The 27,968-nt window shown below is 43.1% G+C and overlaps 1 protein-coding gene across 6 annotated transcripts in view; it reads right to left on the bottom strand.

Annotated features, from left to right (window-relative positions):
• Window positions 1–8,339: 8,339 nt before the first annotated feature.
• Window positions 8,340–27,968, bottom strand: part of VPS37C (VPS37C subunit of ESCRT-I) — a 452,853-nt gene continuing 433,224 nt past the window's right edge. For all 6 annotated transcript variants that reach the window (XM_044083985.1, XM_044083986.1, XM_044083988.1 and 3 more), the window contains one exon: window positions 8,340–11,098. In XM_044083985.1, coding sequence (XP_043939920.1) covers window positions 10,427–11,098 — 672 coding nt within the window. In that variant the 3' untranslated portion in view covers window positions 8,340–10,426. The remainder of the gene's footprint in view (window positions 11,099–27,968) is intronic.

The raw sequence follows: 27,968 nt of genomic DNA, 5'->3' as shown, positions 1-27,968 counted from the left end.
GGGATCTTCTGCTGATAAAAATTTTAAGATGGGCTGTTTATTCTTGTCCTCTAAAAGTCAAGTTCGCCATGACAATTATAAGAGGTACAGTCACATACAGAAATATTAAAACTCAGACATTTACAGCATGATATTAAGTATCTAAATCTCTTGTTAACAATGCATTATAAGTTTGTCTAATTTCTAAATACAAAGATATCTACTACAAACTAATAGAAACAAAGAGGGATATAACAGGAAAAATGCCTATCTGTACCTAATTTTAATATTACTGAACTGTAAGAGTACTGGTGGCAAACACCCTGACATAAGGGTCTCGCAACAAGTACTTAGAGATATGCTAAGAAAAGGTCACCCCAAGGGCTAATTATCATGAGAAAGTTTAAATGGAGAGAAAAGTAAGAAGATTCTGCTGACAGGGATGACTGCAATTGCAGGTATAGAGAATAGACAAGAGGGTCTGGAATTTAGCAAAGGAACCAATGTATTGAGAATGAACAATTAGAGAAAGAAAGGAAATAAAATGGGACGGCATCAAGATGACATATGGATTGCAGGCTAGTGACCGTCTTCCCTATCAGGGAGTGATATCAGAATACAGAAAGTGAAAGGGAGTTTTTAACTGAACTATAACAGAAACTGCTGTTAAAGGGATAACTAGTAGGGCATAAAAATATAAAATACTGCAACTATAACTATAGGAATCAATCAGAAGAGGTCAGAAAGGATTGGGAATAGAGATTAGATATGCCACTCACAAAGAAACAATGGAAGGACATACGCATGGCTCCTAAATATGCAAGGTCTGGAAGAGTTAGGATTTTTGCCTGGAAATGTTTGCATATATACTTTTATATCCCATGCAGACGCCAAATAAGTTTTTCTCAGGTAGATGGCAAATGTTGGGGGGGTGATGGATAAAAACTGGGAATATATGTTTTGGGAGTGTAATGATTTCCCTACAGAATACTCTGTCAGGAATACTGGGTCAGCAAATAAGTGCAACTAAGGAAATTATTTTTGAACTGGGATACAGGATTTGCATTGCCTAGACATAATAAAGCCTTGTTAAGTGAATTCTGGTGTCCACCAAAAAATCAATTTTTACAAAATGGAAATCAAAATCTAAGCAAAGTATACCTGAAGAAGTGAATATTGTAACAGATAGGAGGTAGGATCTCTAGAAAAGGGTAGGAATAATTTACAAAGAAAACATGGAAATTGTGGGAACAATACATACAGAAAATGTTTTGGAAGAGGAATGAGGTTTAAGAGAAGGCAAAAATTTAATAATTTAAGTAATGTTTCCTAGATTATAGGATATATAACAATATAATTTGATGTATAATGCTTGTGAATGTGAACTTGTTACTATAGTTTGATTATTTTTATATACATGTTAAGTTTGCCAATGTCACAAGTGATAATTCAATAAAGGTGTTTAAAAAAGAGAAAACTAAAGAACTATAACAACTATTACTTAATGTATCCCTAAAGGACTAAAAATAAGTAAGGTGAAGCACTTAGCTGCCAAGATCTGCATCTGTTCATGAAAACGGAGAATGAAACCTGAGGTTAGCTTAGGGGAATGGTGCATTATGTGAATGCTAAAGTTGAAAGGGCTAGAGGTTGGAGTGCTGATGTTGCTGGATATGATCAGATGAACAGCTCCGAAGACCCATAGGTTTGCTTGAAAGTACTGAATGAATAGGATACTTGCATTCAAGAAGGTACTGAGGGCATGGAGAGTCATGTTTTGTTACTCCTGAATAAGTCTACCAGACATTTATAGATGCTGGACACACCACCTGTTTAGAAATGAGCATTATCTGTTGTACCATTGGGTTCTCTATTAATTCCTTTAACAAGAGTCATCAATTTAGACTCATGCAGAGTAGTTACACCACCATACATTAAAACTTCCCAAGTCAAAAGGACCTCAGCTAACTTGCCCAAAAGACTGTCAAGTATTTACTCCATGTTTAAAATCAAGAAAGCATTTGTCTTCTCAAACATATTTTAATTCCAATTTCATATGTAACATTTTTTTTTAATAAATAGAGGTATAGTGTTGTTTTTCGTCAGAAAAAAATACTCATTCTCAAAGTACTCATTCAGTAGTCCCAAACACACTGCTAAGACACTTGCAAAACTTACTTTTTTTTTTTTTTTTTTACATCAAACTCAAAATGTAGAAAGTACAGTTTTGTACCTACCATAAATGTAGATGTTCGAGTGCTAATACAGCTGCAGTCATAACAGATGGGTTCTGCTGCCGTCAGGCGGGTCCCTCGGTCGGCCGAATTCCAAAGTCTAGGTCCGGCATTGGTTGTCGTCGCTTCTTCCCTGACGTCAGTGCGACAGGGGTATAAAGGAACCAGCCGACGCCATTTTCTTCAGTTTTTCTTGCCCCAGATGTCAGGTGCCCCCAGAAGGAAGGCAATACATACATTTGTGTAATAATGCAGTGTAATATAATCAAAATACAGTAATTGCAAGCAAATACAACATAAATGAATAGCCCAATCAGGTTGTATGAGGATGTGTTGGCCTATAGGCCTGTCCCAAGAGGGGAAGGAGGGAGGGAAACCTGGACTGCAGCTGTATTAGCACTTGAACATCTACATTTATGGTAGGTACAAAACTGTACTATGTTCATCGTGCATACAGCTGCAGTCATAACAGATGGGTAGAATCCCAAAGCTAAGAAATGGGTGGTAGGCACTAGGTGGAACTAGGAGGAGCCAAAATGCCCTGCAAGACTGCAGTGGCAAAGCCTGCTCTAGATTTGGAGTATAATGGTAGGTTGTAGTGCTTGGAGAAGGTATGCACAGAACTCCAAGTGGCTGCTTCCAAAATATCCTTGGTAGGAACTCCTCTGAGGAAAGCTGCAGAGGTGGCTGTGGCCCTGGTGGAATGAGTTCTAATGCCTGTAGGTACAGTTTTGCCATGAAAGGAATAGCAAAAGCGTATGCAGTGGGCTATCCATTTTGAGATTGTCTGTTTGGAAATTGGCTTTCCTTGAGCTCCTACCGCACAGGCCACAAAGAGCTGTTCTGATTTTCTGAAAGGCTTTGTTCTGTCCAAAGAATAACGCAGTTGTCTGTGGATGTCCAAGGAATGTAGTAATCTCTCCCCTTTGTTTTGAGGATTAGGATAAAAAGTAGGTAAATGTATGGCCTGATTTAAAGCTACCCTGGATACCACTTTAGGCATAAAGGACAGGTTGGTTCGTAAGGAAACTCTGTCCTGATGGAAGATGATACAAGGCTGGACAGCCATGAGAGCCTGCAGTCCTGAAACTCTACGAGCTGAGGTGATAGCCAGAAGGAAAGCTGTTTTCCAGGACAAATATTGCAAATCTGATGAGGCTGCTGGCTCAAAGGGAGGCAAGGTCAATTTTTCCAGAATGAAATTAAGATCCCAAGCAGGTATTGGTTGTTTCCTTGGGGGTCTTAAATTCTTAGCCCCTCTGAGGAACTGTCTTATGAGAGGGTGAGAGAATAAAGGTGGATCAGTGTTGTATTCTGCAGAAATGGCTGAGGCATGGATTTTGATGGAGGAGAAGGAAAGTCCACTGCTTAGCAGTTCAGCCAAATATTGTAGTATTTGAGGTAAATTCAGTTTTCCAGGATCCTGGCCCTTTTTCTCATTCCAGACACAAAAACGTTTCCATTTTGCAGAGTAAGCTTTTCTAGTTGATGGCCTTCTGGCCTCCAAAATGACATCCTGCACCTCCTTGGAGAGTAGGGCCTGTTGTGATGCTAAGGAATCTTCCATGCGGCTAGATTGAGTGTTTTTAGCTGGCTGTGAAGAGTTTTGAAGCTGTGCTGAGTCAGAAGAAGAGGCATTAGAGGCAGGGTCCATGGTGGCAAATGTGTCAGGCTCCTCAGGAGTGGGTACCAGTGTTGCCTTGGCCAGTCCGGAGCAATGAGAATCATCTTTGGTCTGTCTGCTCTGGTTTTTCAATAGAACTTTGGGCAGCAGAGGAAGAGGTGGGAAGGCATAAACTGTCATTGATGTCCAACTGAAAGAGAGAGCGTCCACTCTCCAGGCCTTTGGATGGAAGATCCTTGAGCAGAATTTTGTCAATTGATGATTTTTGTAGGAGGCAAAGAGATCTATGTCTGGCCTTCCCCATTCTTGGATTATCTCTGTAAAAACTTTTGGATGCAATTTCCATTTGTGTGGATCTGTCATATTCCTGCTTAGGTTGTCTGCCAGCGGTGTTTTCCTTGCCTGACAAGTACTGTGCTTGTAGTTACATTTGTAAGTCCATGGCCATGTTCCAAAGTGACATGGCCAGTCTGCATAGGGGGTAAGAATGTGTTCCTCCCTGTTTGTTTATGTACCACATAACTGTGGTGTTGTCCATTCTTATCAATAGTTGACCTGGTTGTAGAAGGTCCTTGAAAGCTATAATAGCATTTATTACTGCTAGCATTTCTTTTTGATTGATGTGGAGGTGCTTTTCTTTTTGGGACCATTTGCCCTGAATGCACCGATCTGTCATGTGCGCCCCCCAGGCGTAGTCCGAGGCGTCTGTTGTGATGACTTGATTTGCTTGAGGCTTGCTGAATGGAAGACCTGTGTTTGTTTGACATGCTTGAGCCCACCACAGAAATTCCTTTTGCAGACATGGAATTAGTGGTATTATTGTTTCCAAACTGTGGCTGTGTTGAGACCATATGTTTTTCAGGTACCATTGTAGTTTCCTCATATGCAGCTTTGCACATGGGATTAGTAAGATGCAAGATGCCATGAATCCCAGAGCCGGCAGGATTTTCCTTGCAGTCAGCCTGGTGCAATTTGCTAGTGTTCTGAAGTATTGAATTAGTTGCCCTTGCTACTCTGGCGTGAGGTAGGCCATCTGGGTGTTTGTGTCCAAATTGGCACCCAGGAAAATTATCTTCCGAGAAGGTATTAGCCTTGATTTCTTTTTGTTGACTGTGTATCCCAGAGAGTTCAACAACATTATTACATAAGCCAGATGTTTCAGAAGAATGTGCTCGCTGTCCGCATGGATCAGGCAGTCGTCCAAATAGGGGTATATTTGTATCCCTTGAAGTCTGCAGTAGGCAATTACTGATGCCAGGCATTTCGTGAATACTCTGGGAGCAGTAGATAAGCCAAAGGGCAATGCAGAGAATTGATAATGGGTTGAACCTGCAAGAAACCTGAGGTACCTTCTGCAATTTTGTCGAATTGGTACATGCAGGTATGCCTCCTTGAGGTCCAATGTTACCAGCCAAGAATCCTTGCCCAGTATGGGAAGAAGTTGCTGTAGAGTGAGCATCTTGAATATTGGTACGAGTAGAAATGTGTTTAGGATGGATAGGTCCAAAATAGGTCTCCAATCTTTTCCCTTCCTCGGCACCAGAAATAGCCTGGAATAAAAACCTTGACCTTGTTCGTGCGTAGGTACCTCTTGAATAGCTTTCATGTTTATGAGATCTGTAATTTGCCTTTGTGCCTCTGCCCTTTGATTGTGTGACAGGTTTGGCATGCCTCTCATTTTTGGAAGGGTGTGAAAATGGAATTTGTAGCCTTTGTTTATAATGTCCAGGATCCATTTGTCCTTTGTGACAATATGCCAATTTTTTGAAAATAATGCCAGCTTTCCTCCTAAGGGGGCTGCCATTTGAGACTTGGTTGGCATGCAAAGGGGAAAGTCATTGGGTTTGCCTTCTGAAAGATTGCGAGTTATCCTCACCACCTCTTTGTGTAGGAGCTTGCCATTGTCTGCCTCTAAACGATCCTTGGGATTGTCCTCTGCCCCTCGGGCACCTGTATCTGCCTCTTTGGGGTCTGTCCGTGGCAGGAAAGGACCAGTTTTTAGAAGGCCAATTTCTACTAAAACGTGGGGGTTGTACCTGTAGAAATTCTTTCACAGTTTGCATTGATTTAGCCTTTTCCTCCATTTTCCTTAACACCTCCTCAGCATTAGCACCAAATAGTACATCCTTTTGAAGAGGGGCGTCTAGTAATTTAGCTTTGACATGATCAGGCAAGGCTTGTTCCTTGAGCCAGGCATGCCTACGTATGACTGATCCTGTAACAGCAGCTCTACATGAAGCCTCTAGAGCATCAAAACCACACTGTAAGGTATGCTTACCCACTTGTTCTGCACTATGCATCAAATCCTGCAACTCCTTCAAATCTAGATGTTCAGGTTGTGACATTTTACTTTTCAATTGTGATAACAAAAACTGTTGGTATTTTAGCATATGAAACTGACAGTTCAAGGCCCTCATGGATAAGGTAGCCGAGGTATATACCTTTTTTCCCCCATCTTTCTAAGGATCTGGAGTCTCTCTCGGAAGGTAATGGATTTTTAGCAATGGAGGCCTTAACTCCCTTGGGGCCCTGTGATATGGTTTCTGGGTCAGCAGCATGGCTTTTGTATAGAAATTGGTGTGAGTCAGGAACCCTGTAGTACCTGTCAGGCTTAACTGGAGTTGGAGGTAGAGAGTCCGGTTAAGGCAAGCCTCCGAGTAAACATCATCTAGGATGTCCAAGACAGGAGGTATAGCCAGAGGCCTGTGCTGAGGTAGCAAGAGAAATTCCCTGAGCCTTTTCTTGGAATCAGAATAATCTTGGCCTTCCCAGTGGAAATGTTCCCTTAAGGTATGCAAAGTTTCCCCAAATGAGTAATCCTCTGGGGGGAGACAGAAGGGATGGACTCCTCCGCATCAGAGTCTTCAAAAGGGGAGTAAGAATGTTCCTGATCATCAGAATGCTCTGAAATAATGGAGCCCTGATCAGAGGAGGGAATCTTCCTCCACTCTGGGCCTTTTGTCCGGTGGGGGCTGAGAACCTCTGATAAGAGTAATTAAATCCTCAGCCATTTTAAGCATCTGTTTCTTAGGCATGGGGCCTGGAGATGGGCCCTGTGTAGCTGGTCTCTTAGAGTGCATGGTTGCTTTAGACTTTGTGAAAGCCTTGATGGAGAAAGAAGAGGAAGGTCTGAAGACACCTTGAGTGGAGGTGGACCTGTCCACCTTCTGAGATTCAACACCAAGAGTGGCTTCGGTATCTGTAGTCGGGGTGTGGGCCGAGGAGCCTGCGACTCGGGCACAGGAGACACCGTCAAAGAAGTGTCGTCAGTAGTTAGGAGCTGTGTAGGCGCCTCGTTGAGAACTGGACCACGTGTAGTCGGCTTTGGCATGGTGTCGGAGGCCGCGGACCTCGTGTGTCGGTCCTTGTCTTTGCGTTTTTTAGACAAAACCGGAGTCGGAGTATCCGACGACATAGTATAGTTAAATGCTTTCCCAAAATAATGCTGGGCGAACTCCGCCCAACGCTTAATAGTGCGTTTGTTGAATGTAGCAAAAAAGCGACAGACTGAGACATCGTGGTCTGGGCCTAAACAAGGTATACAGAGGGAATGGAAATCCTTATGCGGTATTTGCTTCCCACAAGAAATACAATTATTAACTTTGTCTGACATCGGTCTGAGGCAAGAAAAGTTTCCTCAATGGGGTACTTAGCTTTTATGAAGACTTCGGTTTCCAAATTTTCGTAATCTCAGGAGCTGGCCGACCGGCACTTGCAAAATGCTTCTGCTTCGGGCACCACGTGGCAAGAAAGACTGAAGAAAATGGCGTCGGCTGGTTCCTTTATACCCCTGTCGCACTGATGTCAGGGAAGAAGCGACGACAACTGACGCCGGACATAGACTTTGGAATTCGGCCGACCGAGGACCCTCCTGATGGCAGGAGAACCCATCTGTTATGACTGCAGCTGTATGCACGATGAACATCATCAGACTGTTATCCTGTATACCTTTATAAACTGCAGGAGAACTGGACTTTTTTCAATTACTGTTCAGGCCGTGAAACAAGGATTTAAAAAAAAAAACAAAAACAGGACACAGAATGAGTGTAATTGAAATGCAGACTGCCATCTTTGTGTTACTGGTTGACAGATTTACACTTTCCTGGCAGTCCTGAAAAAGTACACTCCTCAAAAAATCATGTACAACACCTTGCATTACCCCAATACTTTACCATTTACTGGGATTTAGGTTCTGTTCCTTATAGTCACGAATGTTGGAAATTTGATGTCTAACTTTTCCATTTCCCTGGCAAACACAACTGGCAGGCAAACTACAGCAGGAAAGTGGTCACGTTTCTATACGTTAACATACAGTATATAACAAACTGGTGTTGCAGATTCCAATGGCACAGTATCTTCTGAAGTCAGAATAAATGAGCTACGTAAAGCTAAACACACACACACACACACACACACACACACACACACACACACACACACGAAAAAAAGATGAATTCATACTCAGGTACACAATGGAATAAAGCAGCGATCCTTTGTGTGCCTCGTCTTGAAATGAAATGTTTAATGCTATGAAGAAACTCTGCCACTCTGCTGGTACAGTGCACCTTTCTCTGCTTAACAGAAAAATCTTTACAAGAAAAAATACAGTATTTTCTTACATTTATACCAGTCTGAAGATAATTTACATAGCTATAATATACATAATTTTATATTACAATAATTGTACAGCATTCTAACATGGTTATATTGGCATACAAGTTTACACTTGTCAATAAAGCTGCATATGTACTCCTTCCTGGGAGGTACTTCACTGAAACACGGATACCAACTCAAGGATACTGCAGGGCAATAGGATTAAAGGGGAACATTACAAAATAATCTGAAAGAGGCAAGAAATATAAGGTTATAAGATGCATGGCGCTCACAACCAGTTAACACTATGGCTAAAACACTAATGACAATGTGGACGCACATGGTTTGCACACTGTTGCCATCTGAAGAACTAAGGCAAGTCATTAATGATGAAGTTGTGCCAAATTGCAATGTAATTCACTGACGTCAGCTAGGGGCCTTGAAAGGTCCCTAAATTGTGTAATGGAGTACTACAGTGGGACAGACCAAGTCATTTACACTTTCAGATGCAGACACTTATAAATGCAGTAGCTTAATTTAAAGAACTTTATACAACCTGCCCATTTAGAAGTATCCATTATGCGTTTTGAGTGGGAATGCTATGCAAGACTGCAATAAATCACTACAAAAGAAACCTGGCACATACTGCATATATAGGTCATATGTCATGTCACTCTCTCCTGTAATTTTCCAAATAGCTCCACTTAAAAGAGAATGTCATCCCCAAAATCGGAAGTGTAACATTACTTGTAAGTGTTGACTAGTCCAAGCAAGCACAACAAGTGAAAGAAACATGACTGCTGATACCTGGCACAGATGTCAAGGCCTAAGAACCGAAGAAAAAAAAATTCAGCTTGCATGACAGACAGCAACACCGCTCTATCAGTACTCTGCTATGCAGTGCAAAATCACTGCTCACTTAATGCTATAACACTGCACATGAAAAAGCAGGTAGCATAATGCAAAGTGATGACAGCACAGGTCAATTTTCAGATGGTTTTCAAAGAACAGTTAAACAGACCAAGTTTGCAAACTTATCAGCAGTTGCAATTTGTTACTGTAGCCACATGCAAAATTACTGGGCTCAATCACATGAAAAGGAAGAACCAGTTTCCACTGGGCTAATATGCAGTTGTGGGTAATAAACAACTGGGAGAGGCTGTTCTTAGATTATTCACAATAGAGAACTGAGACAGCATCCATAATGAAGAGGCTCTAACATCTTCCAAATTGCAAGCAGCATGCAGAGTGCATCCCTCACATGAGGCTGTTCCTCTTACACAAAAGACCAGAAGTTGAAAATCATCCGCTTATTAAAAAAAAAATTTAAGTTTCACACATGGGATCTTTGGATGAAGAAGGATCAAAGTGAACTTGGAACTTTGCTGGCCTCTGCATCGCAGGGAAGGAGTTTCTCAGCAGTAATCCTGCTGTAAATAGAAAATGGTGAAATATCCAGCATTTTACCCCATGATGGGAACTAATATAAAAGACAAGACCAGAGCAAAAAGCCTTTATAGCGAGAACAAAAAGAGCAAATCAAACAGATGGAGCTGTGTGACTTTTGATGTTTACATTAAGGTGCAGAAGACCTTTTATTCCCAACAGATACTGTCAAGTAATATTAAAAACTGTTTTCATGGGATACATGGAATCTGTGCATTCAAAATAAAGTACATAATACCATGCCAGGGTCCAGCTTACAAATGAGGTATCATGGGAGAAACTAGTTACTGAAACGTGCAGTAGATTACCAAAAGTCAGTTAACTTATCACAGTAACAGATGGGCAATTTTAACACTTCTTGTGAAACACTAGATAAAACTGTGGAACCTAATATGTGGTAAAAATTGTCACTCTTTCTCATTAGGATTCATGGTGTTGCAGCTGATATCATGTAGCTACTAGCTATTATCTTACAAATAGCCAGCCTGTCTTTAGGGCAAAGCAAAACAAGAATGCCAACCTCCTTCATGTGATAAATTAGCTTTATATTTCAAGAGTATGGTCTGGGCATATTATAGCCTGGTCTGTACATGGCTGCAGGGGGTTGGTTTGGGGTAGGCTGAAAAGGTGTAAAATAAGGTCCCATAGGGTAGGCCGGGTAGGGAGGCTGAGATAGACCAATTCCTCCTGAAACTTGTGGCTGAACAGGATATGGAGGCTGCCCAGGAAGCCTACTACTGGGAAACTGAGGTTGGCTTGGAAAAGGATATGGAGGCTGGTTTCCCGAAGGCATGAAAGAAGGCTGCTGTTGAGGCATACCATAAGGCACAGATACTGTGGGTAAGCTTGGAGAAGCACAGTAAGGCACTTGGTAAGGTAATGGGGCTGCACTGGGCAACTGGGGGTATGAAGCAGAAGGCAACTGTCTATAAGGACTTTGATCGGTCATTGGCTTCTGGTCAGATGAGCCGGGAGCAGAACTGTAAGGTAAAGGGAATGCCGGCTTCAATGAGGGAACACTAGCAGTTGTCTGAGTTGTAGTGCTTTGTGGATGTGTGATCTGGTCTGCAGGGTTGCCAGTGCCATTTGACATTCGAGACATGAGTTCCTCCAGTTTTTCCAGTTGGATCCGTTGTAGGTGGGCCAGTCTACGTTTGTGTGGAAAGTCTTCCAAAAAGGACTCTAATGGCACCTCGCCAGCTAGGAAAGCTTCTGCTGTACTCTGAAAGAATAAAGAGAGACTTTGTATTCATGCTCTGGATAGTGTGAGCAGTACATAGACATCCTTAATGTGTACAGCATTCAAATTCCATTCAGAAAATGAAATTAAATTCATTAGTATGTGTGTGTGTTACCAATAATGACATTAGTCCATACAGAAAGACTATAACTATTAATCCAACATTACTCCTCTGTACTTACAAAGGCTGTGCTTTCTCAAACCAGATCCTTTTCCTTCATCATCACCTCCATTTGAAAGGACAACTTGCACCATTCCAAAGTTTTACACATCCAACAAATGTAATATCAAACTCCACATCTCCATAAATTACAATTTACTTCAATTGTAAATAATTTCATTATTAAGTCTCATACATCCTGCCGTAAAGAACATTCTCTGCTGGAGCAAATTAACCATACTTCTCTACTTGCCTACCCTAATACACATTTAAGTTTTCCCTCACTAGAACACAATGCCAATTAATGTGAAGACTTCATTTCTGATCTGAAATAGCCACTTTTTACACAGACATGCTAAGAAAAAAGCTAATACTACCAACAAACACACTTCCACTGAAGACAAATTATGGCAACAGTAAACAAATTGTAATGTGATGGAGTGCAAAATAATTATACCACCATTCTATGGGTACAGAAATCATTCTCTGTAACACACAGGCTATCAAATGCATAATTCTTTGTTATAAAGGCTATTAAATGCACCACTGTAGGGATGGAATCACAAGAGTATTAAGAGTTAGCAATGATTTAGATAAGGACTGTAGGGTCAACTCGTCCAACCTTGGCCTAAAAGATACCTGGCCTATTGTTTAATATTTATTTTTCAGAACTCCACAGACCATTTGCAGGTTCGCTATTCCCAAATAGCTAGGGGGTGTTTGGACACGCACAATGGCCTAACTCCCCTTACAACAAGCACTTGCTCGTTGGCATGGTTGCTGGGCCTGCCCACCTCTCCACTTGGAGGGAACTGCTGGAACACTTACTATCCCAGCATTCTCCAGGAAAACACACAGGTCAGCAATCAGCTTCACATTGCTCTCTCTTGTTGTCTTACCCTTCATCACCTAGGCTGCTGCACCATCCCTTAATCCAAGTCACTGGGACACCTTGCCCTCATACACAGAACCAGACTATTAGCAGGAAATTTTCAGCATCATCTCCTGGAAATTCAAACAAATAGGTTTGCTGTTTTGATACTGAACCAGCAAAAGACCAGAATATCTTACTAGAATATCATGTATTAACTTTGTATCATGTCAGCATTCTGCTTTGTACCAAATCACAGACTTCCTCTTAACTCTGCTTTTTATGTACAGTTATAGTAGGTACTACTTCAATTATTTAAATTTATTGGCCATCCTACAGTATTTCATAGTACCAAAATAACCACCCCTTTCAGTCCATCTTGCTGTTTTAAAAATAGTAACTCTCCACTAAACCTTAACTTTTTAAACAGGTAAAACTCAAGTTACCTACTTTCATATCTAACTTCTCTAGTGCACACTGCAGAGTGCATTCTTTTCAATCTTACCTTTAAGCATCCCTGTTACTAGCACTTTCTCTAATACCTAAAAAGATCATCTCTACTTGACTCCAAGTAGACTTTTCTCTATCTGTTAAACCTAGCACTTGCTCCTACAGTACTTATTACCTTGATACGGCACTCTTATAGATAGCACCCCAAAAGGCAAAACCCCATTTCTCGGTCACCCACATCCCGAATCTCTTTTAAAGTTTTTTTGTCTAGTCCTTCTAGCATGTCGAGGGATCAGTTGCTAGTGTCCTCTCCTGCTCAGCTGGTGAACCTGGGGATATTGGGGCAATGTTACAATTGCCTCATGTACACAGACAACCCTCTCCTCCTCCCACAAAACACAAATACATGCGAGAGATGCAACTATACGGCCAAAGTGGAGGCTGAGCTCTCTCAACATAGGACTGGCAAGACCAGTCAGGAGGAGAAGGTTACCACACACACTATAGACCCAGTCTCACATAGTACCATCACAACCTCAAATCATACACATAATCACACAAAGACATACTCGGCGGCTCTGATCAAAATCTACCAAAACAGCAGAGGCCACCAAAGCAGACACCCAAACAACCACCACCTCAGAACACAACACCTGCAACACATAGACCTCACAGTCAGAGTGTCAAACAGTCACAGCCCTTAAGGCCAAACACAATGCCAGACACACTAGTCATTGGTGACTCCATAGTCAGACACACTGACGTCCCGCTCACCAGACTGAGTAAGGAGAAGGTCACAGTAAGCTGCCTGTCGGGTGCTAGAATCCGCCACATAACGCAAGCACTCAGGTCTCTCAACAGCAGGTACAAATACGACTCAGTCATTGTCCACGCTGGTGTAAACGACCTGAGACGTACCTCCTTGGACTACATGAAAAGAGACATTGAGGAGCTCTCTGATTATGTAGCCCAGGCAGGTATGACCCTGACCTTGAGCAGTATCCTACCTTCACCAAGAATGATGCCACAATACAGAGATAAGATGATCAGCTTTAACAATTGGCTTAAACTCTGGTGTCATTCAAAGGGGATCCAATGTCTGTCTGCCTGGGATGACATGCTGGACAAGCCACGCTGCTTCGCAAAAGACGGCTTGCACCTGTCACCCCTGGGATTCCGGATATTGGCAAAGGCTCTTGCCACCCCATAGTGCCTTTTTAGGCAAGGCTCAAATTCTAAACCTACCACCCTAGAACACAAAAAGGAAAAAACTAAGGGTAATGCTGCTCAATGCCAGAAGTCTAAATCTCAAAATGCACTCGAGGCCCTTCTCAGTATGGAGAACATCGATGTCTGTGCAGTGACAGAAACCTGGTTCAAGGCTCCTGAGAGCACCCCAGCACTATCAGGTTTTACCTCTTATCATGCGTTCCGCCCCAAAATCGGACAATACCAAGAAAGGAGGGGGTATCCATATTCATCAAAGACACCCACACCTCAAGACTGGTGGCAACGCACGATGCATCGGAGACCATCCAGGTGCAATTAACCATAGGCAAGACTGCTCTGCAAATTGTAGCATGTTACAGGCCACCCTCACAAACCCAGGAACCTCACATGGCCTTCCTGAAAACACTAGAGGGATAAATGTATCACCAAACACCATCATACTAGGTGACTTCAATTACCCTAATATAGACTGGGAACACTACTCAAGCCCAAACACCCTAGCCCAAAAGTTCCTGGAATTCATAAACTCAAATGCCATGGAACAACTAGTCACCATCCCCACAAGAGGAGAAAACATACTTGATCTCATCATCACGAACATGGGAGCACAATGTTCAACACCGGAAGTATACCCCTCACTGGTGAGATCAGATCACAAACTAATCTCGCTGGAGCTCCTCATCCCACCCCACCTGAAATAAAAAGACCACAGTAAAGAACTTCTCAAAGCCGACTTCACACTTCTAAAGACTAGTGTGGTCTCCTTTAAGGCCCCGAGTCGGAAAACAGTACTCAAGCCGCTGAATCACTTACAAATGCCTTCTACCAGCACCTGCAGGACTGCATGGATAAGGCAATCCCAAGCAAAACAAAGACTCTTTGTACCAAAGGCAAGCGTCCAGTCTGGTGGACCCCAGCCATAAACAAACTCTACAACGAAAGGAGGAAGCTACTACAAGATAGAGCAAAATCCTTAAAAGGTAAGACACCCTTGATCACTATAAGTAAAAAACTAAGAGCTCTCATAAAATCATCCAAAGCAAATTTTGAGAGAAAAATAGCTAAAGACTCAAAAGACAATCATAAGGCCTTCTTTAGCTATATTTAGAAACCTGGGAGGAACCTCCCAGATATGCTCAGAACTAGTTCAAAATGATGTGAAGATTACTGATCCTACAGACATTGCCAACATACTGGCTGACAGGTTCAGTGCAAACTTCTCCCCTCGCTCCACGCCAAAAGAAGAGATATCTATACCAAGCGATTGCAGCCCCAAACATCTCCAACGCCCAAGTGAGAACTGCTCTCTCCAAAGCAAAAACACAGCATCCATGGGACCTGATGGTGTCCCCGGCTGTGTGCTCCACTTAACTCAACGAGGAATTAAACCCACAGCTAGGACAGCTGTTTAATCATAGTCTTACCTCTGGATACGTGCACTCCAGGAGTGGCGCACTGCAACTGTGGTCCCACTTCACAAAGGCGGTGCCTCCACCGACCCTGGAAATTACCGCCCATTAGCTTGACAAGCCTTATCTGCAAAGCCATGGAGAGGATCATAATGGACCTCATAAATAAAGACATAGGAATTTGCAGACTTTGGATCCATCCCAGTTTGGCTTTGTCAAAGGCAGATCATGCCTTCTAAACTTGGTTGACTTTTTGAAACAGTCACCAAAGCCATTGATGAGGAAAGGCAGTCCATACAGCCTACCTCGATCTGGCAAAGGCCTTCGATACAATACCCCACTCGGGTATCATTGAAAACTCATCAGCTTAAATGTTAACCCATACATCACAAGATGGGTTGCAAACTGGCTGAGTGACAGAACCCACAGGGTCAGAGTTGCTGGCGCCATGTCAGACTCAAAGCCTGTCACAAGTGGTGTACCACAGGGCTCAGTCCTGGGCCCACTCTTGTTTGGCATCTACTTTTCAGTACAAGCAAACACAGGAGGGTTATGGCTGACAAAGTTTGCAGATGACTGCAAACTGGGCCATAGTGGAAAACACATCTGACACAGATATCCTTCAGAAGGGTCTCACAGAAACGGATAACTGGTGCCAGAGCCATGGCCTAAAGTTAAATGCCAAAATGCATAGTCATACCCTTCGGAAAAACAAGGTTACCCCTAGCTACCAAATAGGTGGCAATCCACTGAGCATAGAAGAAGTTATCAGGGACCTGGGGACCCAGGTTGATAGTAGTCTGTCATTCGACACCCATGTAGCTAAAGTAGTTAGGAAGACCTTCTACATTGCCCACCTTATCATGAAGGGATTCTCATCTAGATCAAGGGAGGTCATAGTCTCCCTATACTCATCACTCATCAGACCAATGATTGAGTACAATGCCCCATTCGAATGTATCTGACCCGACACTTGCAGCAGCTGGAGAGGCCACAAAAGTTCCTCACCAAAAGGATAAAGGGTCTCAAACATCTGTCCTATGCTGCCCGACTGAAAGAACTCCAGCTCTATTCAGTCGCCACCGCTTGCTCAGAGGTGACCTTTGCCTAACATACAAGGCCATGTCAAACCCAGATTTGATGAATATGCTTCACCTCAAAAATCTAGATCCGTCAGAGCCACAAGGGGGAGACTTAAACCTCGACACGGCTATTAATAGGACGCGCTGGAGGGATAGATTCATCACCCAAAGACTCCCTATGCTGTGGAATAAAATCCCGGTATATGTGAGGCAGAGCACCTCGCTGGCCTTGTTCAAGAGAAATCTTGACCAATGGATGGGAGATCGCAGATATACCCCAGGGATTACCTCAGTGTCACTGCTCAACAGAGGCACAGCAAAATAATGGGTATAGTTCCCCATACTAAAGGGGTGGCGTAAGCCACAAAACTATGGGCTAGGCTTGTAAATGCCCTCGGGCAGATAGCCTAGTATGAACCTATGAACCTATGGTAGCTGTTTTGAATACAATTACTATTACAGTCATCAGCAAAAGGATATCCTGTCATAAGGTGGCCCAACAGCCATTCTAACTTCCAGAGCTGTGCCTTCCCCTGGTGGCTTCACCCAACTCACTGGCATTTAAGACATAAAAATATAGCTGGTATAATGGGGAAGATGACTGGAGTAATCCATTTTTTTTTTTTTTTGTCATGACCGAATAAGGAGCCTAACCAGATACTAGTGCTTAAGTGGTGGGATATCCACCTGACAAGGACCAACCACAAAGCACAAATTTTCTTCTATGGGACTAATGCAATCCCAAATGAGGAGGGCCTGGTAGGGAGAGGACACAGAGGGAGGTGAAACAGCTAAATTAGGGTACAAACCTCAATCCCAAGAAACCCAAGAAGGATAACACAGAGAAAGAGGAGGGGGAAAAATGGACTGCAGGAGTAAATGTACCTGAACATCTACAACTGTAATAAGTTTTTAGGACAACTGTACTATAACACTGTTACAGCTAACATCAATGGATGATTCCCAGAGTATTAGACCAGCTCGTAGCAGCCCTGACTGGACTCTTTAGGAAAGCAGATACTGTAGGATAGAAGAAGCAAACCCTGCCTTGCTCCTAGTTGCAAAACCCATGCTATTAAGTTTTCAGAAACTCATTTACTATCTTTGGCACAGATGAGGGACACCCTGTCCTCCTGAAAAATCAAAAATGGTTCACTAACATTTCAGTGCTTGCAGTTCTGAGATCCTCCCAGCAAAGCCATCAAGAATATCATCTTTCAAGAAAAATATATGGGGAGAGGATAAAGGGTTAGCTTATCTAAAACAGAGATGGTGTGGAAATGCCCCTTCTGGGTGGTCTAAGATGGAGTGCCGCTTTTGGAAACTGGTAGCTGAGAATACAAAGGAGGATTCTGAGGTAGAAAGGCTGAGAAAGCAGAAACATGAACTTTTAAGACAGGCCTATTTTTCAAAGGTCTGACAGGTAATTCACTGGTGTCATTCGTGCTCCACTCAGGTATTGGAGTCAGGATAGGTACCAAATGCAGAATCTTTTCCATTTTACTAGGCATGATTTCCATGTGTTTGGTTCCTCAGCCTCCTCCATATTATTTAACCTATCTTATAAAAACATGTGCATGGAAGGAGTGAGTGCTGCATCACCTAAACTGTCAGCCTAAGGGATGTTAGGCTGGAGTGTATTAGGGACCTTATTTTCTGGGTCAAGTAATCTACATTCAAAGACGACATTCTCAATTCTGTCTTTGCTAGATTTAGCAGAACACTAACATTTCCTGGGTCAAAAATGGGTATCAGTAGGACTTTTTCTCCTCTTTGCTGACTGGGTAGGTGAATTAGTTCATGGACTCTTTTTAAAGACCATGTTTAAAGGTGTGAAACACACTTTTCTTTTCAAACTGTTTATGCATGCAAACACTTTTCTGTGTGAAAAGAAAAGTGCATTTTGCAGCCTTTAAAAACAAAGTTTTAAAGATTGCTTCCACACACAGAAGAAAAAAATGAAGTGAGCCGTGTTTACAGCATTAATATTCATGGGAGGGCAGATATGTTTATGTCACTCTAGGTTCCAGCTCAAATTATAAGTTATGTACTTACCATAACTTGGCATCTGTGTTGTCCTTTGTTATTCTTCCTCACCAATAGGTTTGGATCCGATCCTCAGATCCAACATGGCCACGTACACAAGACTTTGGATCCAGCTCTAGAGCGCCTCCCTCTACCCATAATACTCTATTCTATCCCCAACACCTCAGATAGAGTTTGCTGCCTAATCTCCCACTTTATAATACAGCTAGATATAGACATAAGAGAAGTCAGAGCTCAAACCTGGAAATGAATGGTTACAATACAGTCCAACAGATACTTCTAGGAGTGACAAGGATGGGAGATGGATGGGATGGAAGGTAAGGAAGAAGGAAAATAGATAACACAGATGCCAAGTTATGGTAAGTATATAACTTAGAAACTTGATGTTGTCCTTTTCATTCTTCTTCCGCAATGGGACAGAATCCCCAGTTATGTAGCCCTCAGGAGACCCTCATGGGAGGACATGCTAGAGCACTATTGAACCAAAAGCTGGAGACAATGTCTAATTTGTAATGTGTAACATATGTATGAGTCTTTGACCAAGTGGCTGCAGCACAAATATCATCAATGGAAGTCCTTGACCAAAAAGCAGATGAAGTAGCCATAGACCTAGTGGAGTGAGCTCTAGGGGGTTGTGGCAAATCTAGTTGTTTTTGAGAACAAACCAATGAAATGCAATCAGTAATCCATTTGGCTAGTGTAATTTTTTATACTGCCTAATACAAGGGGTTAGGGGAAAAGGATATAAATAGCTGTTTGGACTTCCTGAACTTTCTCAACTTTCTCCTGTGAAGATAAAAATGTAAAGTACAGTTTTGTACCTACCATAAATGTAGATGTTCGAGTGTATAACCTACTGCAGTCATCACACTTGGGTTATCCTGCTGTCAGGTGGTCCCGCAGTCGGCCCGAATTCCAAAGTCTTGGTCCGGCGTCGGTTGCTGACGCTTCTTCCCTGATGTCAGTGCGACAGGGGTATACAAGAGGCATCCAACGCCATTTTCTTCAGTTTTTCTTGCCCCAGATGTCAGGTGCCCCCCCAAAAAAGTGGTCAGTAGATAGTACCAATAATAAAAGTTTATCACAACCAAAACATCCCTCCAGCTATAAGCAAATACACCACAAAGGTTGTATCAGATTTTAAGGTATTGAAAGGTTTTAGTTAGGTCAGACGGGATGGAGGGAGGGTGACCTGGACTGCAGCAGGGTATACACTCGAACATCTACATTTATGGTAGGTACAGTTTGGTAGGTACAAAACTGTACTATGTTCATCGTGTTACCCTGCTGCAGTCATCACACTTGGTAGAATCCCAAAGCTAAGGATGGGAGGTGGAGTTAAACCGGGTTAGTGGAGGCTAGAAGGCCCTGCAAAACTGCAGTGGCGAAGCCAGCTCTAGTCTTAGAGTAAAGTGGTAAGTGATCGTGTTTGGTGAAGGTGTGTACTGAACTCCAAGTTGCAGCTTCCAGAATATCCTTGGTTGGGACCCCCTGAGGAAGGCTGTAGAAGTAGCTGCTGCCCTGGTAGAGTGGGGCTTTATGCTAGCAGGAACTGGTTTTCCATGGTGGGTGTAGCAAAAACATATGCAATGTCCTATCCATTTAGAAATGGTCTGTTTTGAGATCGCCTTTCCTTGAGATGCTGTAGCATAGGATACAAAAAGCTGGTCAGATTTTCTGTAAACCTTAGTTTGATCCAAGTAGTAACGCAGCTGCCTGTGAATGTCCAAGGAATGCAGGAGTCTTTCTCCTTTGTTCTGTGGATTTGGAAAGAAGGTGGGTAAATGGATGGTTTGATTTAGAGCCACAGTGGATACCACCTTAGGCATAAAAGAGGGGTTAGTTCGTAGAGAAACTCTGTCTTGATGGAAAATGAGGAAAGGCTCTACTGCCATTAGTGCCTGAAGCTCTGAGACTCTTCTGGCTGAAGTAATTGCTAGAAGCAAGGCAGTCTTCCATGATATAAACTTTAAGTCAGCTGAGAAGGCTGGTTCAAAAGGAGGTAGTGTAAGTTTTTCCAGAACAAAATTGAGGTCCCAAGTTGGTGTTGGTGCTCTCCTGGGAGGCCTAATGTTTTTGGCCCCTCTGAGAAACTGCCTTAGAAGTGGATGTGAAAATAAGGGGGGATCAGAGTTGTAGTGAGCTGAAATAGCTGAGGCGTGGATTTTAATAGATGAAAACGAAAGGCCTTTGTGTAACATCTCAGTTAAATATTGTAGAATCTGAGATATGTCCGGCTGAAGGGTATTTTGGCCTTTAGCTTGATTCCAGGCGCAAAATCTTTTCCATTTGTCTGAGTAGGCTTTCCTGGTGCTGGGCCTCCTGGCTTCCAGAATAACCTCCATAACAGCTTGAGAAAGAGGAGCTGGCTGGTTGCTTAGGTGATTTGCCATGCAGCCAAATTTAAGGTTTTGAGCTAGCTGTGTAGGATCTGACTGTCTTGTTGTGTGAGCAGATGCGCAATCTGTGGTAAAATCCATGGTGGGCCCTGGGCCATATTCCTTAATAGTGGGTACCAGTGCTGGCGTGGCCAGTCTGGGGCAATGAGAATCATTCGGGGTCTCTCCATCCTGACTTTCAGCAGCACCTTTGTGAAAAGGGGCAGTGGAGGGAAGGCATATACTGTCAGCATTTTCCAACTGAATGAGAATGCGTCCACTTTCCACGCTTGATGGTGAAACATCCTTGTGCAAAATTTTGTTAGCCAATAGTTTTGGGGGCTGGCAAACAGGTCTATGTCTGGGTGCCCCCATTTTTGAGTTATCATTGCAAATACTTGTGGATCCAGTTTCCACTCGTGGGGATCCATGATGTTTCTGCTTAGGTCGTCTGCCAATGTGTTCTTTTTTCTTGGCAGGAATTGAGCTTGTAATTGAACTTGGTAAGCCAGTGCTGTGTTCCACAAGGTCATTGCTTGCCTGCATAGAGGGTAGGAGTGTGTACCCCCTTGTTTGTTTATGTACCACATTACTGTGGTGTTGTCTGTCCTTATTGTAAGCTGTCCTTGAAGTAATAGGTCCTTGAAGGCTGTCAGGGCATTCTGTACAGCCAGCATTTCTTTTTGATTGATGTGCAAATTCCTTTGATCTGCAGTCCATATGCCTTGAACGCACCGTTTTGCCATGTGTGCCCCCCAGGCATAGTCCGATGCATCTGTTGTGATAGTTTGCCTGGCTGGGGGTAAGGTGAAAGGCTGACCCTTGTTGAGGTGACATGCCTGTGACCACCATAGAAACTCCTAGGGAATGAGAGGTATCATTTTTTCCAAGCTGTGGCTGTGTTGAGTCCATACGCTTTTTAGGTACCATTGTAATTTCCTCATATGCAGTTTTGCAAATGGTATTAGCAGTATGCAAGATGCCATGAAGCCCAAAGCCTGCAGAATTTTTCTTACAGGGAGTTGGGTCTTTGTTGACATTGTTTTGAAGTATTGAGTTAGATGTAGTTTGTCTGGCGTCAGGTAAGCCATCTGGGCCGTTGTATTCAAGCTGGCACCTAGGAATGTCATATTTTGTGAGGGCACTAGTTTTGATTTCTTTTCGTTTACTGTGTACCCTAGGCAACTTAGAAGGTGTTTTACAAAAGCCAGATGTTGTAAGAGAATGTCCTTGCTTTCTGCTTGGATGAGGCAGTCGTCCAGGTATGGATATATTTGAATTCCTCTTTGTCTGCAGTATGCAATTACTGGTGCCAGACATTTTGTGAAGACTCTGGGCGCAGTAGATAAGCCAAAGAGCAGTGCAGAGAATTGGTAATGGGTTGAACCTGCAACGAAACGGAGGTATCTTCTGCAATTTTGTCTGATAGGGACATGTAGGTATGCCTCCTTGAGGTCCAACGTTACTAGCCAAGCTTTCTTGCCCAACATGGGAAGAAGCTGCTGTAGTGTTAGCAACTTGAATTTGGGTACTTGCAAGAAGGTGTTTAGAATTGAAAGGTCCAGAATGGGTCTCCAAGCATGGTCCTTTCTGGGGACTAGAAAGAGCCTTGAGTAAAATTCTTGGCCTTGTTCCTGTGTAGGTACCAGTTGAATGGCTCTCATGTCCATGAGAGCTGTGATTTGTTTTTGTGCCTCTGCCCATTGATTTTGTGGCAGGTTGTGCATTCCTTTTATCCTTGGCAAGGTGTGGAAATGGAATCTGTATCCTTGTGAGATAATGTCTAGGACCCATTTGTCCTTTGTGACGATGCGCCAGTTGTCTGCAAAAAGTGCTAATTTTCCTCCCAAGGGAGCTGCCAGGAGAGTTTTGCTTGGCAGTTTGAGGTGCAAGTCATTGTGTTTGCCTTCTATTAGTTTGGGACCTGTCTTCTCCTCCCTTCTGTGTTGCAGTGCCCCATTGATGAGGTTTATAAGGGATTAGTGCTTGACCTCTGCCCCTTGGGTGCCTGTATTTACCCCTCTGTGGTCTGTCAGAAGCTGAAAAGGACCAATTCTTTGTTGGCCAATTTCTGCTGAAGCATGGGGGCTGTACCTGTAAGAAATCTTTGACCGTCTGCATAGATTTTGCCTTGTCCTCCATTTTCTTTAAAACCTCTTCTGCTTTAAACCCAAATAAGACATCCTGCTGTAAGGGTGCATCTAGTAGCTTTGCTTTAACATGTTCAGGCAGAGTTTGTTCCTTTAACCAAGCATGCCTACATATAACAGACCCAGTAACTGCTGCTCTACAGGAAGTTTCCAAGGAATCAAATCCACATTGTAAAGTATGCTTACCCACCTGTTCAGCTGCATGCAACAGATCCTGCATTTCCTTGAATTCAGACTGTTGAGTACGCGCGCTCATCTTTTGTTTCATTTCAGACATTAAGAATTGCTGGCATTTAAGCATGTGAAATTGACAATTTAGTGCTGTCATAGCTAGAGTAGCGGAGGTGTAAACCTTCTTCCCCCACCTATTTAGTGCTCTGGAGTCCCTTTCAGAAGGTACAAGATTTTTAGCCATAGAAGCCTTAGCCCCTTTGGGACCCTGGGAGATGGTCTTTGGATCAGCAGCAGGGCTTTTGTAAAGGAGTTTGTGTGAGTCAGGCACTCTATAGTATCTATCTGGTTTGGCTGGAGCAGGAGGCAGAGAATCTGGATTTAGACTAGGTTCTAAGTAAACATCATCCACAATGTCTAAAACTGGGGGGACAGCAAGTGGTCTGTGCTGCGGGAGTAAAAAACTCTCGGAGCCTTTTCTTTGAGTCAGAGTAGTCCTGACCTTCCCAGTGGAAATGTTCCCTCATGGTATGTAAGGTTTCCCCAAAGGAATAGTCTTCAGGGGGAGAAGCTGAGGGAAAGGAATCTTCAGCATCAGAATCTTCATAAGGGGGAAAGGAGTAATCCTGTTCCTCAGAGGAGCCTGAGGAAATAGACACTTGATCAATCCTCCTCTTGTCTAGACCTTTTGTCGGGGGGGGGGGTTGGGAACCCCTGATTAAAGGAATCAAATCTTCAACCATTTTAAGCATCAGTTTCTTAGGCATGGGGCCTTGAACTGGAGACTGAAGTACAGACTTTTTTGGTTTTAGAGGAGTCTTAAGCTTAGCATAGGATTTTATGGTGAGAGTAGTCGGTCTGAAGACACCTTCTGAAACCGAAGGTGTGTCTACAGCACCGGCTTCTCCTTCCGCAATGACGTCGGCAGGGCCTAAAGAAAATGGCTGCGTCGGCATAGAACTCTCTGCTAGAGATTCCGAAGCGGTCTGGGGTTCCAATTCTGCGGTAGCCAGGGGCTGAGTAGGCGCCTCACTGAAAACCGGAGAGAACTGGCGACCGGCCCAGCCGAGGCCTCGGAGTCTGGCTTGGATCTAGGCTGCCTGTCTTTATCTTTGCATTTTTTATGCACGCCGGTAGTCTGTTGCTCTGACGGCATAGTGTAATTAAATATCCTACCGAAGCAGTGTCGTGCGAAAGAAGCGTCGCTTTATAGTTCGCTTATTGAACCTAGCACAAAACCGACAACCAGTGACGTCGTGGTCTGGGCCTAGGCAAGGTATACAATAAGAATGAAAGTCCTTATGAGGTATTTGCTTCCCACAAGAAATGCAATTATTAACTTTTTCTGACATCAGACTGAGGCAAGAAAAGGTTCCACAATGGGGTACTTAGCTTTGAAGACTTCGGACTGAAACTCGATTTGAAAATCTCAGGTGTCGGCCGACCGGCACTTGCGAACTGCTTCTGCTTTGGGCACCGTGCGGCAAGAAAGACTGAAGAAAATGGCGTCGGATGCCTCTTATATATCCCTGTTGCACTGGCGTCAGGGAAGAAGTGACAGCAACCGACGCCGGACCAAGACTTTGGAATTCGGGCCGACTGCGGGACCGCCTGACGGCAGGATAACCCAAGTATGATGACTGCAGCAGGGTAACACGATGAACATCTGTCTGTGCACATCAAGGAGATGAAGCATGCATTCTCCCTTATGCATACATTTTAGGAAGAAGACTGATAACTTTATGGAGTGGGAACCCAAGGTAATAGAAAAGAAGGCTCCAGTCGATAAAATCCCAAAAACGTATTTACTACAAACAATAATATTCGTAAGCGCTTTTGTTCAAACACAATAACTTTGAACTTCCTCAGACAACAGATTAACATCACATACTTGGTCTTAAAGGCGTAACCAGTTTCAATTAAATAAAAACAACCAAGCAATTATTCACTTGAAATAAGCACTTTTTAAAGTAGCAAGTCTACATTCTTGTCTTTTATACCAAAAACATATTTAAAAAGTATATATATTTTTTAAACCAATATTGTTCATTTTAGAAGTGATTTATATTTAAGAAAACAGGACAGGGAACAGTTTTCATTTAGACCACGAAATACAAAGGCATTTAATTTTAACTGCCATAGTAACTCTCTTATTTCTAAGTCCAAAGCCCATGACCCCCCCCCCCCCAATATTTTTGTTAACCTGGTCAATGACCGTATATTTAAAAATGTGGTCAGGATTTTCTTCAGTATGGTTAGAAAAGGCGTTGTTTACATTCTTTTTAATACTATATTGATGCTCATATATGCGTTGTTTCATTTGTCTTTCCATCCTACCTATATCGAAAGACAAACATTGCTGGCACTGGGCCAAATACACCACTCCAAAGGAATTACAATTAAAGTTGCCTTTGATCTTAAAAGAGACGCCTCATATTACAAATGTGTCTCCGGTCTTAATAAATGTACAATATGCACAACAGCCACATTTTTTCATCCCTATAGTATATGCAGACAGTGTCAAGGGATGTTCAAGAAGGTTCTTTATTGTTCAACCCCTTTTAAAAATTATTGTGGGTGTTTCACCAACCTTCAATCTTATACTAGGGTCTTCTAAGAGAATAGTCCAATTTTTAAATATGATATTCCTTATTTCTCCTATATCAATGGAGAAGGGCATTATGAGGCTAGTGGAAATGTTTTTCATGGTCCTTACTTCTGTGTTATTGGAAGGTAATTCAGTACGAGGATGGAAAATGTTACAATCAAAGGCTGGAACACTAGTGGACTGGTTAATGTTACCTTCTGTTGGCTCTTTAGGAAGAAAGGAAGGGTTGGTCTGTAGAGGCACCTGTCCTTATGAAAAATAATGTAGGAAGGCTTAGCTGACAGGGCTTGGAGCTTAGAAATTATTTCTGCTGAAGTGATAGCTACCAAGATCATCATTTTCTAAGAAAGAAACTTCATATCTCATTTGTCTGTGGGTTCAAAGGGTTTCTGAGTTAATCCCTGAAGGACCACAGTAAGATACAGGAGACCCCGGAAGCTAATTGTGAATCACAGCATCTCTTGGTGACTCCCCTGGAAGGGGGATCAGAGTGAAGCACTTGCTGTACTTGTCGTTGAGGGATGAGACAAACGGGTCGCAGCAAAGCTGGCCCCAGTGGCTGAATATCATATTAGTTACCAACTGATTTACAGACTACTCATGAGGCATCAGAATGGATCTGCTGAGCCTGTCTGCTAGTGCGTTGGTTTTCCCCAGGATGTGCACTGCAATGAGAAAGCGGTCTTAAGTGATCACCTATTCTCAAACCCTCATGGTCTCTTTGCACAGCGGAAAACATCAGGTTCCTCCTTGCTTGTTGATGTACCAGACTACTGACGTTGTCTGGTTGAACTACAATAGTTCCAAAATACAGAACGTCTTGAAATGCTTGCAAAGCTAAACTCATCTCTAGAATGTTGACATCCAACTTGGTCTCCAGAGGGAACCACATGCCTTGACTTTTCCAAGAAGTGCCCCCCACCCCAGCTGCAAAGTGTCCATGGTCACTGTGGCAACTGGGGGCAGAAGAGTGGACGGTCTGCCCAGAAATAGGTCGCTAGACTGAATCCACCAACAAATATGACATGTACAGATTGGAGCAAGTCTTAAGGGAAATGATAGGGGCTGAAAAAGCATTGACCACTGTACTGCCAAGGTCCATTGAAGGATTCTCAAAGAATCATGCTAGAAGGACTAGAAGTATGGCAGCTGACACTGACAGCAGTAATCTTGCTGGAGGAGACAGATGAGACCATACAGACCGAACCTGATGTGTCAAAGATGTGATGTGATGGAGAGGTAAGCACTCCACCCGAGCTGCAATACCCAACACAGAGTCCTTATGAATTCCAGGGTCTGTGTCGGGAATTAAGCTAGACTTGCATGGTTTCTTGAGATGCCTAAAGTGTTGTAAACCTAGAGCAAATAGTCCCTGCCTTGTAAAAGTTGATGCTTGGATGGGGCAGTGAGGAGTTAATTGTCAATATATGGAAGCACCCGGAATCCCATGCATTTCAAGTGAGCTGCCACAACAGCCAAGCATTTGGTAAACATCCAGGGGACTGTGGTGAGTCCAAAGGGCAGTGCTCTGAATTGGTAATGATTGGATCCAAGCTGAAAGAGTAGATGACTCCTGGATCTCCTGTCTGTTTTTATGTGATGGTTTATGTGATGGCACGCATCGTGGAGATCTACAGAGCACATCCAATCATCCTTGTGCAGAAGAGGCAGGATGGACTGAATTGTAACCATGTGGAACTTCGCCTTTTTTACATACTGGTTCAAACTGCTTAGATCCAAAATGGGGTCTTAGGTCCCCTGTTTTCTTTGGCACTAAAAAGAGGCACAAGTAAGTTCTGAATCTTATCTGGTTGGGTGGGACCTTTTGGATGACTCTTCTGTAAGCAGCTTTTATATCGCTTGCTGTATCCTTCCTCTCACGGAGTGGAACATCAGGAAGTTTCTTCTTTTGAGGAGGAGGAGAAAGAAGAAGGGAAAATGGTACACAGCAACCTCTGGATATTATTCTTAGCACCCATGAATATTTTGTGATATCTGTCCAAGCATCTAGGTGCAAAGAGAAACAACCCCCAACTGCATCCAGAGTAGGACAACTGGGCAGCACTTCAAGAGCGCTGATGGGGCCTATTGGAAAAAGGAACTCCGAAGCCTTGGTTCTTCGGGCCCACTCTGCCTCTAGGGAGACGTGTTCCATTAAAATTTCTTCCTCTGCCTCTGGAGGAATTATCCCTGTACAAATCCCTGAAAGGTCCCCGAAATTTTTAGAACCACATCTTCTTACCACCTCTTTTGTTTCCAGAGGAGGTCCACTGAAGGGCAGAAAGTACAGTCCTCTA

Source organism: Protopterus annectens, chromosome 9.part0 (assembly GCF_019279795.1).
Source record: "Protopterus annectens isolate FY-2018-M chromosome 9.part0, PAN1.0, whole genome shotgun sequence".
Lineage (NCBI taxonomy): Eukaryota > Metazoa > Chordata > Ceratodontiformes > Protopteridae > Protopterus > Protopterus annectens.
This window is presented reverse-complemented; position numbering and strand designations above follow the sequence as displayed.